Source organism: Alosa alosa, chromosome 14 (genome assembly GCF_017589495.1).
Source record: "Alosa alosa isolate M-15738 ecotype Scorff River chromosome 14, AALO_Geno_1.1, whole genome shotgun sequence".
In the NCBI taxonomy this organism is placed as follows: domain Eukaryota; kingdom Metazoa; phylum Chordata; class Actinopteri; order Clupeiformes; family Clupeidae; genus Alosa; species Alosa alosa.
The window spans coordinates 18,966,321-18,979,661 of record NC_063202.1 but is presented as its reverse complement, the minus strand read 5'-3'; the positions used below and the strand labels follow the sequence as shown (position 1 = coordinate 18,979,661).

General features: G+C 44.2%; 1 protein-coding gene across 2 annotated transcripts in view; it reads left to right on the top strand.

The window, feature by feature from the left end:
* The window catches only part of itfg1 (integrin alpha FG-GAP repeat containing 1), a 158,786-nt gene that overhangs the window by 23,164 nt on the left and 122,281 nt on the right, over window positions 1-13,341 (top strand). For both annotated transcript variants that reach the window (XM_048262833.1, XM_048262832.1), the window contains exon 7: window positions 2,946-2,995. In XM_048262833.1, coding sequence (XP_048118790.1) covers window positions 2,946-2,995 — 50 coding nt within the window. The remainder of the gene's footprint in view (window positions 1-2,945; window positions 2,996-13,341) is intronic.

Sequence of the window (13,341 nt, the reverse complement as noted above, 5' to 3'; positions counted from 1 at the left end):
TCGTAATTAGCAAGCTGGAGTGTGTGTGTGTGTGTGTGTGTGAGAGAGAGAGAGAGACAGAGAGAGAGGGTTTTGCTCGGCAGTTTTGAATTCTTTAATCATCTGGCGACATGATAAATCACTTACAGCTCCGAAGGCTTCGTCCTCTGCACCCCTGAATTAAACATAGAGCTCATGAAAGTGAAAGCACACAAGCTGTTTACACCATGGGAGCCTGGGAGATCGTGTGTGTGTGTGTGTGTGTGTGTGTGTGTGTGTGTATGCGTGGGGGGGTGGGACAGTGGGACTGGGGTTGGTGGCTCTTAAGTACCACCTGCTGACTTTTAGCTCTGATTGATTATGCTAAATGCTAACAGTAGGAGACAGCTAAGAAGAGGGAAAGTTATCGTCATGGAGACGGAGCAGAGGGTTGACTAAGTGGAAGCGTTCAGGGATGCGCGACATACGCAAGCCTGCAAGACGTTTACACGCACACACACACACACACACACACACTGAACCCTGTCTATACTGTACATCAGGATGTGTGCATTACTCAATGTATTTCAGGTCCATAGGCAGGGCTCTACAGTGCGCCCATTTCACTCGCACATGCAAAAATGATTGCGTGCGAGTGCAAAAAAATATTTAGGCGCACAGGTGCGAATGACTTCTAAACATGTCAATGTTTGTCTACAAAATACACCGCAACATCGAGAAACATTACTGGTGCAAACCATAGAATCACGTCGCGAATGCAGCATAAAAACGACACCTCCCATCAACGTTAGCAGTGTCGCGTTGTGACTCGCTAGTCGCTTATATCAAATCCAAGAGCGCACAGAAAAAGCGGAAAGTTAGACTAGCCAGCCAAGATGCAAAGATTGAAGAAATTAGTTCTTCTATCCACCGAATTCATCGGATATAGGAGGAACAGGATGAGATTCTGAGAATGCAGTGAGAGAACGAAAGGTAACCTAACATGCCTTTTAGCCCAGTTGACGTATTGGCTGCAATTATCTGTAGCGAACAGGCACAAAAGTAGCCTCCAGTAATACTCCCATTTTATTCAAAGGTAGAACGCTACTGACAACTCCAGGCTTCCACGCATTCTTGTTTGTTTACACTGAAGCTGAAGTGCAAAACGAAAGTAGGCCTAATGTTTGCCTAACTGCCCTCATCAATGCAGATATTTCAAATAAAAAATAAAAGTATAAAAAATATATCCTTGATTAGACTATGTTGGGTTTTGTGGAAGAGCAAATGGACTGTTTTAGTAGTAGTATTCAGTATGCAGTCAAATAGGTCACCATAGGCATATTTGGATTAGCTAAATTAACAAAATGTAGGAAAATAGAACAGACTCGCATAGAACAGACAGTAGGCACTGATCTTTAAAATCCTGTTTCCTGTAGCCTAAATGTCGTCAGTCATTCTTAATCTTTGCAATTGGTGCACTGGCATGTTTAACTGTTAGCTGCAGTGTAATGCTAGATTATGTGTAAGTTAAGTACATAACTGACTGTGTGCCCAAATTTGTGTCTGTGCTCCTACATTTTTTAACTTGGGCGCAAAAGTGCTCCTGGAATTTTTTATTAGTGTAGAGCCCTGTCCATAGGACACACATACACAGACAGACACACACTCTCTCTAATGGCCCCTACACACACACTCCGTAATCAGAGGGATGTGTGGGTGATCCTGTGCCCCTTCGCTCGTCCCTGATTAATGCCTCTGTTTATCTGCAGCCTCATCAGAGAGAGAGAGAGAGAGAGAGAGAGAGAGAGAGAGAGAGAGAGAGAAGGGTGAAAGGTGAAAGAAGTGAAGAGAGAGAGGGAGGGATGGTGAGCGTGAGAACGCAGAAGACAGGGCAAAGAAAAGAGCAAGATTTCATTCAACGCCTTCTCTTGTGTCTCTATAAAGGTCAGCACTGTTACAAATAATACTACAGTTAGGCATTCAGCTCGTACCACACACACACACACACACACACACACACACCAGTCAGATTTTTAATCAAGCAAAGTCATATTGAGTACTGAAAGCTTTGTTCTCTGACACACACACACCTTTTTGTACCATGCATAAGGTAAATACACCAACAAATCACACACACACACACACACACACACACACACACAAACACACACACAGGAAAGGACCCTGCTGTACTTGACCCCACAAATGAGAGTAATGACTGAACAGCATGTTTGCACTGGTGTTATAATCACACACATACACACTCACACGCTGTTGTGCTTTAAAAATCAATGACACAAGAAGAGATTTGACCTAAGTTCACCCTTATACATGCACGCACACACTTGACACTTTCATGAAATGAAGTTGTGTGAGTTGCCAGTAAATTACTTTATTTTAGGACAAAAGGGCTTCCAAGGACATCATGACGTGCGCGTGCGTGTGCGTGTGCGTGTGCGCCTGTGTGCGCCAGCTGTTGATTAAACACACAGTGGTTTCACTTAATCATCCATTATCTGATGTTCTGCTGGAATGTCAGAAGCTGAAAGCTGTCAAAGGAAGAATCCGACCAGGCTAAGGGGATCTCTTATGGATGATAGAAAATAAATGCTTTCTTTGTCTCTCTCTCTTCCTCTCTCTCTCTCTTTCTTCCTCTCCCTCTCTCTCTCTCACTCTCTGCACAGATACGCTTCTTTCCACTTGTAGGCTGTAGATGCCTGCTCTCCCCTGCTGGGCTGTTGTATTGTGCCTTCATAGCAACAGCTCTGCTCAAGCATGTGTGTGTATTCTGAGGTTGTCAACTCAAATGGTTTATTTCGATTCGATTTGGTTTAGTTCAGTGTGCAGTGCATTCAGAGAGCCTGGAAGACTGCTATCCATCTGTGTTTGCCACTTGAGTGATGACTTGTGATGACCGAAAGGAATGAAGACTAATGGTGTTCTCTCCTTCTGCTCTCTTCTTCTCTTCTTCTCCTCTCTCTTCTCAGATCTCTTCCTCACCATCAAGGACAATGGATTTCAGACGTGGTTCAATAAGGTACAGTGGAGTTTTCTTTTTTCTCCCTCTCTCTCTCTCTCTCTCAATACTCTTGACACACACACACACATAAGCTTTATCTCCGACTCTTTTCTGCCATTGTTGGTATTGGCCTTCAAAGCAGCAGTCTCACACATAGGTGTCTATGTCCAGCAGACTGATGAGTTATGAGCCTAAAGATGAAAACATAGGATGTTTATAGACATGAGACCTCAGGACTTGAGTCCATTCAGCTCTGTTACACCGTGAAAAGAGGACAAACTGTACAGAGCCTGGGAAGATGAATGAGACACGGGAGAGGAACAGAGAAGCAGAGAGTGATGTCACCAGCCGACTCTTGGGTGGGGAAGGGATGGTATTGAAAAGAGACGGCACAAACGTTCCTCACGGATGAGAATTGCGTTGGCCGCTCACAGGTTTAAACGTGTATTGAACAATAGGACAGACTGGTGAAGCAATGGTAATATTACGAGGAACCACAATTAATCTGACTCCATAAAATTAAGAACTTGACCTTGAATAATTACCAAGTAGTTTATCAACTATAGCAGAGTAGTGGCATGGCACACGAGAAGAGATATATAAATGGTGGGTGAATTAACAATTTATTAACCAGTAAACCATAAAGGTAAAGTACTCCGATAGGTAAACATACTGTAACAAAGTAACAAAAGAACAGTTAGCTTAAAGGGGAACTCTGGTGTAAATGGGTTTTAGATATGTTAAGTATGACCATAAGCTGGAGTCATGGATGAGGGGTGACCCTATCCAGACCCAAAGCATTCCGGACTTCCGGCCGTTTTTTAACGATTCTTCCATAGCGCTAGTCTCATACTGCACACATCGCTTTTTTTAGCCTATCTACAAGGCTGACAAAAGCTCCACACTTCGTCAACAGTGTAATGAGGTTCTTAACATTTTAAACGAGGCATTGGCAACATTGTATGTGTGCTGAAAGTTTATTTAGAAGACAGTTTATACATACACTTCCTGGAGTAATTTTTCTGCTTGTTTTTTGGGCGACGCCATTTTGAATTTAAGACTCAATAAGTCTAGCGACAAACGCAAATCTCATGTTGTGGATGGAAGGAGGACTGTGCGTACTCCAGATGCGTACTCTGCCATTTCAGCAAACCAGAGACCAAATGGTAGCTTAAACCAGAGGCTTTCTAATTCAATAAACAGAGGTACTGTTGATTACAAAGGCTTTTGACAACATGAGACCTCTCCACTGGTATATATCCACATTTCTGGCCTTACAGTATGAGAGAGAGAGAGAGAGAGAGAGAGTCGCTGAGGGCAGAGGCAAACATGGAGAGGGAGAACAGGAGATGAGCGAGGGAAAAGAGGAACGTCACTTGCGTGCTTCAGTAAAAGTCAGAGCATTTCTGCAGCACCTGTTCAGTCGGTTTCTCTGCTCTCTCTCTCCATTTCCCTCGCTGGTGTAGCATGTCCGTCTGGTACTCTTGGCTATTATCAAATACCCATCAAAAACGTTGCCCTTTTAGATACTCTTGGCATATTTTTAGATATACCATAGATTCATACTTTAAAGACACTACAACACGGCCAAGCAATACTTCCCGAGTAGTCAGCTTTTTGGCTCTGGAAGACGGTGGGTTTTCTGTGAGGTTTTTTTTTAGCTACATAGCAGTGTGCATTCTTCACATGCGTCATTTTTTGCATTTTGAGTTTGAAGCTGAAGAGTTTAAATTAACACATCCCTCATTTTTTATTTCAGCTAGACATCTAATTCAGAGAGTGTCTAGACATTCTATCATGTAGAATATGATGTCTGGGGAAACCTTTATATGCCATTCTGTGATATCCATACTTTGTCTTTCTGTATCTGTAAGCAGGTTACTGCAGAGGTTCTCCACCTTTTGGGGGCTAAGGGACACCAAATGTCAAACCAAAACGCCAAGGCACTTTGACATATGTCCAGTGATTACGCACATTATTATTGGCTATTACCAAGGGTGTTGATTCTCATACACCCATATTTTTTTTCTGTGTTCATGAGCACAAAAGAAAGACAAGTTAAGAGTCTATTCACATTTTAGGAAAGGTGATTTTATTCTGTTGCTCGACAAGGGAAAAGGGTGCTGCCAAAGTTGTTCTCACATTGGTTGTTAAACATCATGAAATCATAGTGAGAATGGTACCCTTTTGAAGGCCAGGTGTAAAACAAAAAAGTTCTGTCTCTCTGACTACCTAAAGTGTTACTTTTGTTTGTTAAGAAGCTGTGCCATTAATTGATTTAAAAATGCCCTTCTAGCCTATTTCATGGGCCTGCACAAAAATGCATTGGGTTCCTTAAAAATCCACAGCACAACCCACTGATTGAGATCCACTGTGTTACAGAATACTCATGTGCTGCTGTCTATCCGTGTGTACAGACACAGTTGCACATAGGCTTGTGAGCTCACAATTTAGTGAGAGCCAAGCCACCAGAAGTTGGGAAGACAATGTTTCATTCTTCATGCTTTAGATTGTATGACCTCTGCAAGTCCATCGGTCTTGGTGTGTTCCTAAAAGAGACTTCATCTGGTGCACTGATCTGTGCTGCCGTCATAGTTTATCCCTCCTCCTCCTCCTACAACGAATGAGAGAGAAAATCAACTTGTGTGTTTGTGTGTGCTTGTGTGTGTGTGTGTGTGTGTGTGTTTGTGTGTGTGTGTGCTTGTGTGTGTGTGTGTGTGTGTGTGTGTATAACCTTCAAGGGGTGGTGGTGGGGGGGGGGCAAAGACAGAGAGGGAGGCAGCGAGAGAGTGACAGCGTCCAAATGAAAGATGGAGAGATAGATTGGGGAGGGAGAGAGAAAGAGAGCGGCCACGAGGTCCAGCTGAGGATAATAAGGTCAGTGATTAAAGGGAGAATCAGGAAGGTCCATCATCAATCTGATGTGTAGTGGCCATTTTGGTTCTACATCACGAGTTGCACCAAAACACTTAGAGATTAGCACAAACACACTCTCTTTTCTTTTTCTCTTTCTTTCTTTCTTTCTCTCTCACACACACACACACACACACACACACACACACAGGGGACAGGCCCATAAAACATCCAGCTGATTGGCTACCACTAGTTCAGTGAAGTGTGTCTTTGATTAACACACACAAACATTCATGCTCCTGGGACACATATACACACAACCACACACAACCACACACACAGAGATACACACTTTTAGGAGACACAAAGATGTACACACACATACATACACACATTGATCTTTCATATGCATGCACACAAAGATTCACTCTTCTGGGGGGTTTAAGACATCACCCTGTTTCTCTCGTATCCCTCACAAATTCACACATGCACACATACATGCACTCACTCTCACTCACAAACACATACACACACACATACACACACACACACACACACACACAGAGGACATTTTTCCTGAGTGTAAATCCTGGGTAATCCCTGTGCTGAGTCCAGGGTTGTGCGCTTGGGGTTTTAGAACTTTACGGTCACAGACTGATGCCCCCGCCTCTGTTTCCTCACCTCTTTTTTTAATTACATTCCAGCTCTGGCTTTCACTCCTGTGCCCTCTGTACACACACACACACACACACACACACACACACACACACACACACACACACACACACACACACACACCGATGCTTACACACACACACACACACCGATGCACACACACACACACAGACACACACTGATCACACAGACAAACACACACACACATACACACACATACACACGCACACACACACACAGACACACAGACACATTCACATACACACATTGAGTGAGATCCTCCCCCTGTGTCGGGCTCAAATTGGGAGCGGCACAGAGCCACTGAGCTGTTTTTTCCCCTCCACAACAGAAGGACGCGCTCTGCCATTACTGTGGCATCTGACCTAATCAGTCACCTCCCTCCTCCCTGCCGTGCCAGATAGAGCTGTTCCCTCTAAACAAACAAGCGGTGAAATATTAGCCGCTTCGTCGCCATAACTCTCCCCGCGCATTCATCTCCCCTCCCTACAGTGTCGGAGAAGGGCTCGCTTACGTGCGCACCCGCTCGCTAAGTGAAAGAGGGTCTTCAAAGGCACTGTCTGTCAGAGCTGATGGCAGCTCTGAGCTACAACCCCAAACCACCCACCCCACCCTCCCAAAGCCAGCCGTGCTCTGCATACGGCATTATACAGACGAGTGGAGGAACATGTCAGTCAGGGAGAGACTCAATCAGGCGGTGCATGGGCATAAAAGGCACCGCGGCACTCAATCAAGGGTGCGCCTCTCTTACGTAGAATGCTCAATCAGTGTGCTTTAAAAGCTCAATCAGCCTGCCTCTCATGCCCAGTCTTCGCACAGAAGCACACACACACACACACACACACACACACATCATGCAATGTGTTTACAGGCCATAACACAGTAGGCTTGGTTACAACAGTCCTTTGCAACAGCTGTGAGTGGGTCAGCGTCACAAACACTCCAAGGGACAGCATTAATGGCCTGTAATATCTCTTTGTGTGATGATGATGTCGTCATTAGCATGCATCTCTGTTTCCTGAGGGCTAAATGTGTTTTCTTTGCTGTTATGTTGGCTGGCGGTGGCATGATTATAGTCAGTCTCTTCTCCATTCATGATTCCTTTGAAGCAAATCACCATGCACCACCACTCATGCACTTACATTAAATTGTCACACAAATACACAACACACACACACTTCATTTTAGTGTGATCTCTTTATCATCACCTCTCTCTCTCTATCTTTCTCTCTCTTTCTCCCTTTCTCTCTATCTCTCTCTCTATCTCCCTCTCCCTCCCTCTCACTGTCTGTGTGAGAGTGTTTGTGTCATACATCACTAATGGATGCTCAGTGGGCCTCCCCTCCACCTCCGACCGAGCCCACATCTGCCACCAGACATCAGCAGAGGACGAGGACAGCCCTGCCCGCATCCCACTATCCTTCTATCCCCCTGTCCCTTCTGCTCTCTTTATCCTCTTTCTTTTGATCCATCCCCTACTCTTGCTCACTCCTTCCTCCCTCTCCCTCTCTCTCTCTCTCTCTCTCTCTTTTCTCTCTCTTTCTCTCCCTCCCTCTGTCCTCTCTTTTCTCTCTCTCTTTTGCTCTCTCCTTCCGCTCAAATGTCTATCATCTCTTGCTTTTTTATCTTTCTTCTATAATTCTTTGCTCTCTCCTCCATCTTTTCCATCCCTCGTTTCATCAATCTTTCTCTTCCCTTATATTCACTCTTTCCTGTCTTTCTTTGTTATCTTTGCTCGCTCTTTTTCACCCCTACGGCCTTCTCATTCTTTCTGCCCTCACACTGTGTGTGTGTGTGTGTGTGTGTGTGTGTGTGTGCATGTGTGCATTATGCGTGTGCACGTACGTGCATGACGATATTAGATAAATTGAGTGGATGTGTGTCCATTTTCCTGGGTTTCTGTATCAGTTATTGATTGACAGCAAGTTACTTGATGGTTTATACTAAGGGTTCTCAACCTTTTTTGGCAGGTGACCCTTTTTTGATGTCACAAAACGTTGGCGACCCAAATCATTCAAAACATGTTGTGAGAGAGAGAGCGCATTTTTAATCTCTGCTGTAACATCTAGTTCAAAGCGGTATTTTCCCCAAATGTCATATAAGCTAATTTGTTTGTTTGACTAACTTTCCTTGTTGTTTTGCTACTTTGTTTGGAACGTTGATCAAGCATTATTATCCATGATGATCTCATGCGGTATGTCAACGTTTATTTTTACATAGCTAGATTGTAATGAAGGATCAGATTAGTTACTTAACTTGGATATCATGGGCTTTTTCTTTTTTTTATTCAATATATATGTTTTATGTAATGTACTGGTCAATTGTAAGATGCCTAATATCTCAGACGATCCCATTTGAATTTCAGGCGACCCCACATGGCCTGGAAGGTTGGGAAACGATGGTTCATAGGGATATCACCACTTTCATTTCAGTTCTATATGTGTGTACTGTTCCTCAGCTGTGGTAATGTGTCAGTCATGACGGCTAAACCAGTGTTAATGCTAAAATCTAGCTGGACTGGAATGCAGAACTAAACAGAACTTGCAGAACTTTGCGTTTCTTACAAACTGTCAGTTTGTTATTTGACCGTGGCTGGTCAGTCTTCTTGACATTTTCACTCATTTCAAAGATGCAATTGCATTGCAATAATGTGCAAATTGCATTATATTGTGTCTGTATTTCATTTAGCAGGTGTAAAACAGCTTTTCGAGTCAGTAATTCAATTCAATGTTTTGTTTATTACATTATCACCTCACGTATATGTGCATAAGTATCAGGCTGTTTATAATTATAATGATGGACACTCCAATCATTCCAGATTCAGTTTGAAAGATTGTAGATGAGACAGTGTGTTCACATGGAGAAACTGCAGGACATTTACAGTACTTTGCGGAGTCATTTTTAAAACATTCCATTTTTTAAAAAAACAATACATTACAACCACTTGAAATGTGCATCCTTTAACATGAAATTCCACTATTTATCGCTTTCCATTTCCTGATGTGTGGCAATGTTTCTCAGGGCGAGATGTACATTTGCGAACGTAGCGTGGACAAACCGCATATTGCGAACGCTGTCAGACCCAAGTTTCCGTCGTATTTATCAAACTAGTGTAAACTGCGCTTTTCTCTGCCTTTCTCCGCCCATAAACGCAATTTACGAACGTCCACAACTGAATGGCAGAGCCTATACAAGCGCAGTTGAATGAAGTTAACTGATGAAAACATTAAAAAGAATCAAACGTTTAGCGATTATGAAATTATACCATACACGATAAGATGTCAACAAGCAGGGAGATGATGAAGATCAGTAGTTTTACTTACTGATGCACGTAGGCTATGGAAAATTGGTCAAATCTAGCAAGTAGGAAAGTTTAAGTGAATGACGTGAAAGTGAAAGTAAAAGTAAGACATTCAAAAGGCCAATGAAAGTTAAAGGAGAATTCCAGTGTGATATTGACCTAAAGTGTATTGAAACATGATACCGAGTGTGAACGTATGTCTCATAGCCCATCTCGGCTTGTCCCCTGCACTCCAAAAATCTGGCTAGTTAGCCGATGCTACCAACAGCTTTTTTTCAATAGTGGTGCCGCATCGGGCTAGCCATGCAAATAAATCACTGTTTTACACCCATTTACGGGCTCAATGTATCTCCAGACTTCATTGGTAGACTTCCGAGGGGCCCTGACATTTAAAAGCGAGACATTGAGAACATTGAAAAGCACTGGTAGTTTACTTACAAGGCGATTTATACAGACAGTATCTTCAACGAAGTTTAGCGTTTGCAGCCATCTTGAATTTAGTCACGATAAGTCGAAATTTACGAGTAAGAATGAATAGGTATGATAGGGATCAGATTCAAAAATAATTCAGTGGAAATGCATGGATTCCAGTTTCTTCCTGCAGCAGCAACTGGAATCCATGCATTTCCACTGAATTATTTTTGAATCTGATCCCTTATCATGATAGTACAAATACTTACAAAACTGGTGCTCTAAATAGCGATTCTGTTGTCTTTGAAAGGTTCTCTTATTGACGCATTGAACTGCAATTTGGATTAACACCTGCTTTTACAAGGCGGTATTTAGTATTTAGGCGCAGAATAGACGCACACTTTCAGGAGCAGTCTTTGTACATACCGCGGAATACATAACTAGCCGCTCTTTACTCTTCCCCTCCCATCTTTTTACGCTAAACTCCCACTTTCCCCTGGATCCTCCCATGAATGCATATGCATGACATGACAAACGCAATCTGCCACTTTCAGCTCCCGCGACAGGCAGTTTGCGCTTTTACATCATTGCGGCCTGTTTGTACATACCTCGCAATGATTTTACACGCACATTGCGAGACAAATACGCCTGAAGTGGGCGCAAACGTGTTAGTACATCTGGCCCTCAGTGTTTCACAAAGCTCCAATAGTATTATTGGACCTTTCCCATCTCCCCGTTGCCCCTGCCTGCTATTGTTAAGAAAGAATGGTAATCTCTCTTTAGGGCAGATGTGTGATCTTATGGCCCACTGCAGTGAGATGAGATGTCATTATGGTTCACTGATGCACTACCAGCACACACTTCGTACTGGGATCACATGGGTGTGATTAAGACTTCACCCCTACCTCTTTATTTACTTAGAGAGAGAGAGAGACAGAGAGAGAGAGGCAGAGAGAGAAACATCAGTTTCCAATTGCCCTCTTTCATTGACCTTGGCATTTGAGTTCCTGTAGGCAGGTGTCACACGGAGACTCTGATGACTAATACCCTGTACCCCCCACCCTTTATCTTTCTCCCTCCCTTTCTCTCTATCCACCCTTCTCTCTCCATCTCTCTCTCTCCACCCCTCCCTCTTCACCTCCCTCCACTGGATCAGATTGGGGTCACTCTGAGTCAATCTCTCTACCAACGTGCGCCGCGTCATTAACCTCTCATAAGGATTCAGTGATTGCTAAAATATATGAATCAATATCATGAGCGACTCTTGAAGACTGAATAGCTAATATGTGGTGATACACTAGCAATAAAGGTATAAGAATAGGAGAGATAAGAAATCACTCTCTCACCTCCCCCATCCTGAAGCATTTTTGAATTTCTGGCCAGCATAGATTTTATTAAAACGTCTCTAAAATATTGGTGTTGCTAAGCTTGTAATAGTTCCATATTGAGCTCCCATATGTTCTACTGTAGCATACCATACTACGCTCGCCTTCTCATTTCTCGCTCGGTTCTCTCTCTCTCTCTCTCTCTCTCTCTCTCGGTTCCTTGCATCTTTCTCCTCTATCCTGGCCCCTTTCTCTCCTCTTCTCCTCTGTCTGTAGCTTTCTCTCCTCCTCTTGTCTCCTCTGTCTGTAGCTTTCTCTCCTCCCATTATTTTTCCCTCACCCCTCATCCCTCTACCCCCCCTTCGGTTTCTTCCTCTAAGGGAGTTTTTCCTTGCTCTTGCCACCTTAGTGCTTAGTTCTAGCGGAATCCTAGCCTGGGTGTTCCCATGCTGCCTTGCGCGCGATTTGATTCACGCTGCTAAGGCAGCCTGGAGACTATGGAGCAAATTTTCGCCTGAGATAGGAGACCAATCACAGAACAGGGGGGAAAGCAAGACGATGATGAGCTATGCACAGACGCATTTGATAGACATCCGTGGCACCCAATAAACGGATCTGGGCATTTTTTTCAAATACGAGAAAATGAACGTTTGGTTCCCAGACCACGTCTCATTGAGAAGTGGTGGCGCTAGCCAGGCTAGCGGAATCCAGTTCCAGCAAAGGAAAGCATCTTGAGAGGTATTCATGTGTTGTAAAATCAAAAGTAATGGGATTGAATCTCCTCCGCTGTCCATCTTTTATCTTTACCTCTATTCCTCCTTTCTGTCTGTTCTTCCCTTCTGCCTCTTTTTTTCTCTGCCCACAATTTCTCCTCTCTCTTTCTCTCTCTCTCTCTCTCTCTCTCTCTCTCTCTCTCTCTCTCTCTCCTCTCTCTCTGCGCTGTGTGTCTTGCCAGCCCCACTCTTAAGAACTCCCATCCGACTTAATGAGCGCAATTACCGGCGCGGCAGCCATTTTGAGTGCGAGTGTCGGTAGGAGCCAGCGGGGGTGAGCATCTCTTGTCCGCCCCGCTCCAGGTAATTAGAGTGGAGCCGAGGCGAGTGGGGAGGAGACTCCTCCGTCAAGCCCCGGCCAAAAGAAAGAAAGAAAAAACAACAGAAAAAAAAAAACTTCCACAAGGAAGCCAGTCACCAGGAAAGGTTCTCAGAGGCCATCAAAATGATCGGCATGGTGTGTGTGTGTGTGTGTGTGTGTGTGTGTGTGTGTGTGTGTGGGGGAGGGAAGAAAGGCTCATTGACTGCCGGTGCTGCTGTGTGTGCAGAGTGGAGCGGATGGAAGTATCCCACCCCATTTTCCCTATCTGCTGCTGGTAAAGTGCGGGGCTCAGTGTGTGCGTGTGTGTGTGTGTGTGTGTTCCCCTCCTCCTCCTCCATTATCCTCCCAGCCTCTCCTCCTCTCTCTGTCTCTCCCATGTCTTGCTGCTGTCTCCCCCACTGCGTAATCACACTTCAGATGGTCATTATCAAATCTATATGTAAGCCAGTATTCCCATTATCCATGCCCCTACTGTGTGAGGCGACTGACCACTCGTTGTGCCACACATAGTGCGTGTGCGTGCGTGTGCGTGTGTGTGTGTGTGTGTGTCTGTCTGTGTGTGTCTCTCTGTGTGTCTCTCTGTGTGTCTCTCTGTGTGTCTCTCTGTTTGTGTGTGTGTGTGTGTGTGTATGTGTGTGTATATGTTGTGTATACTATGTCTGTGTGTATGTATGTGTGATTGTGTG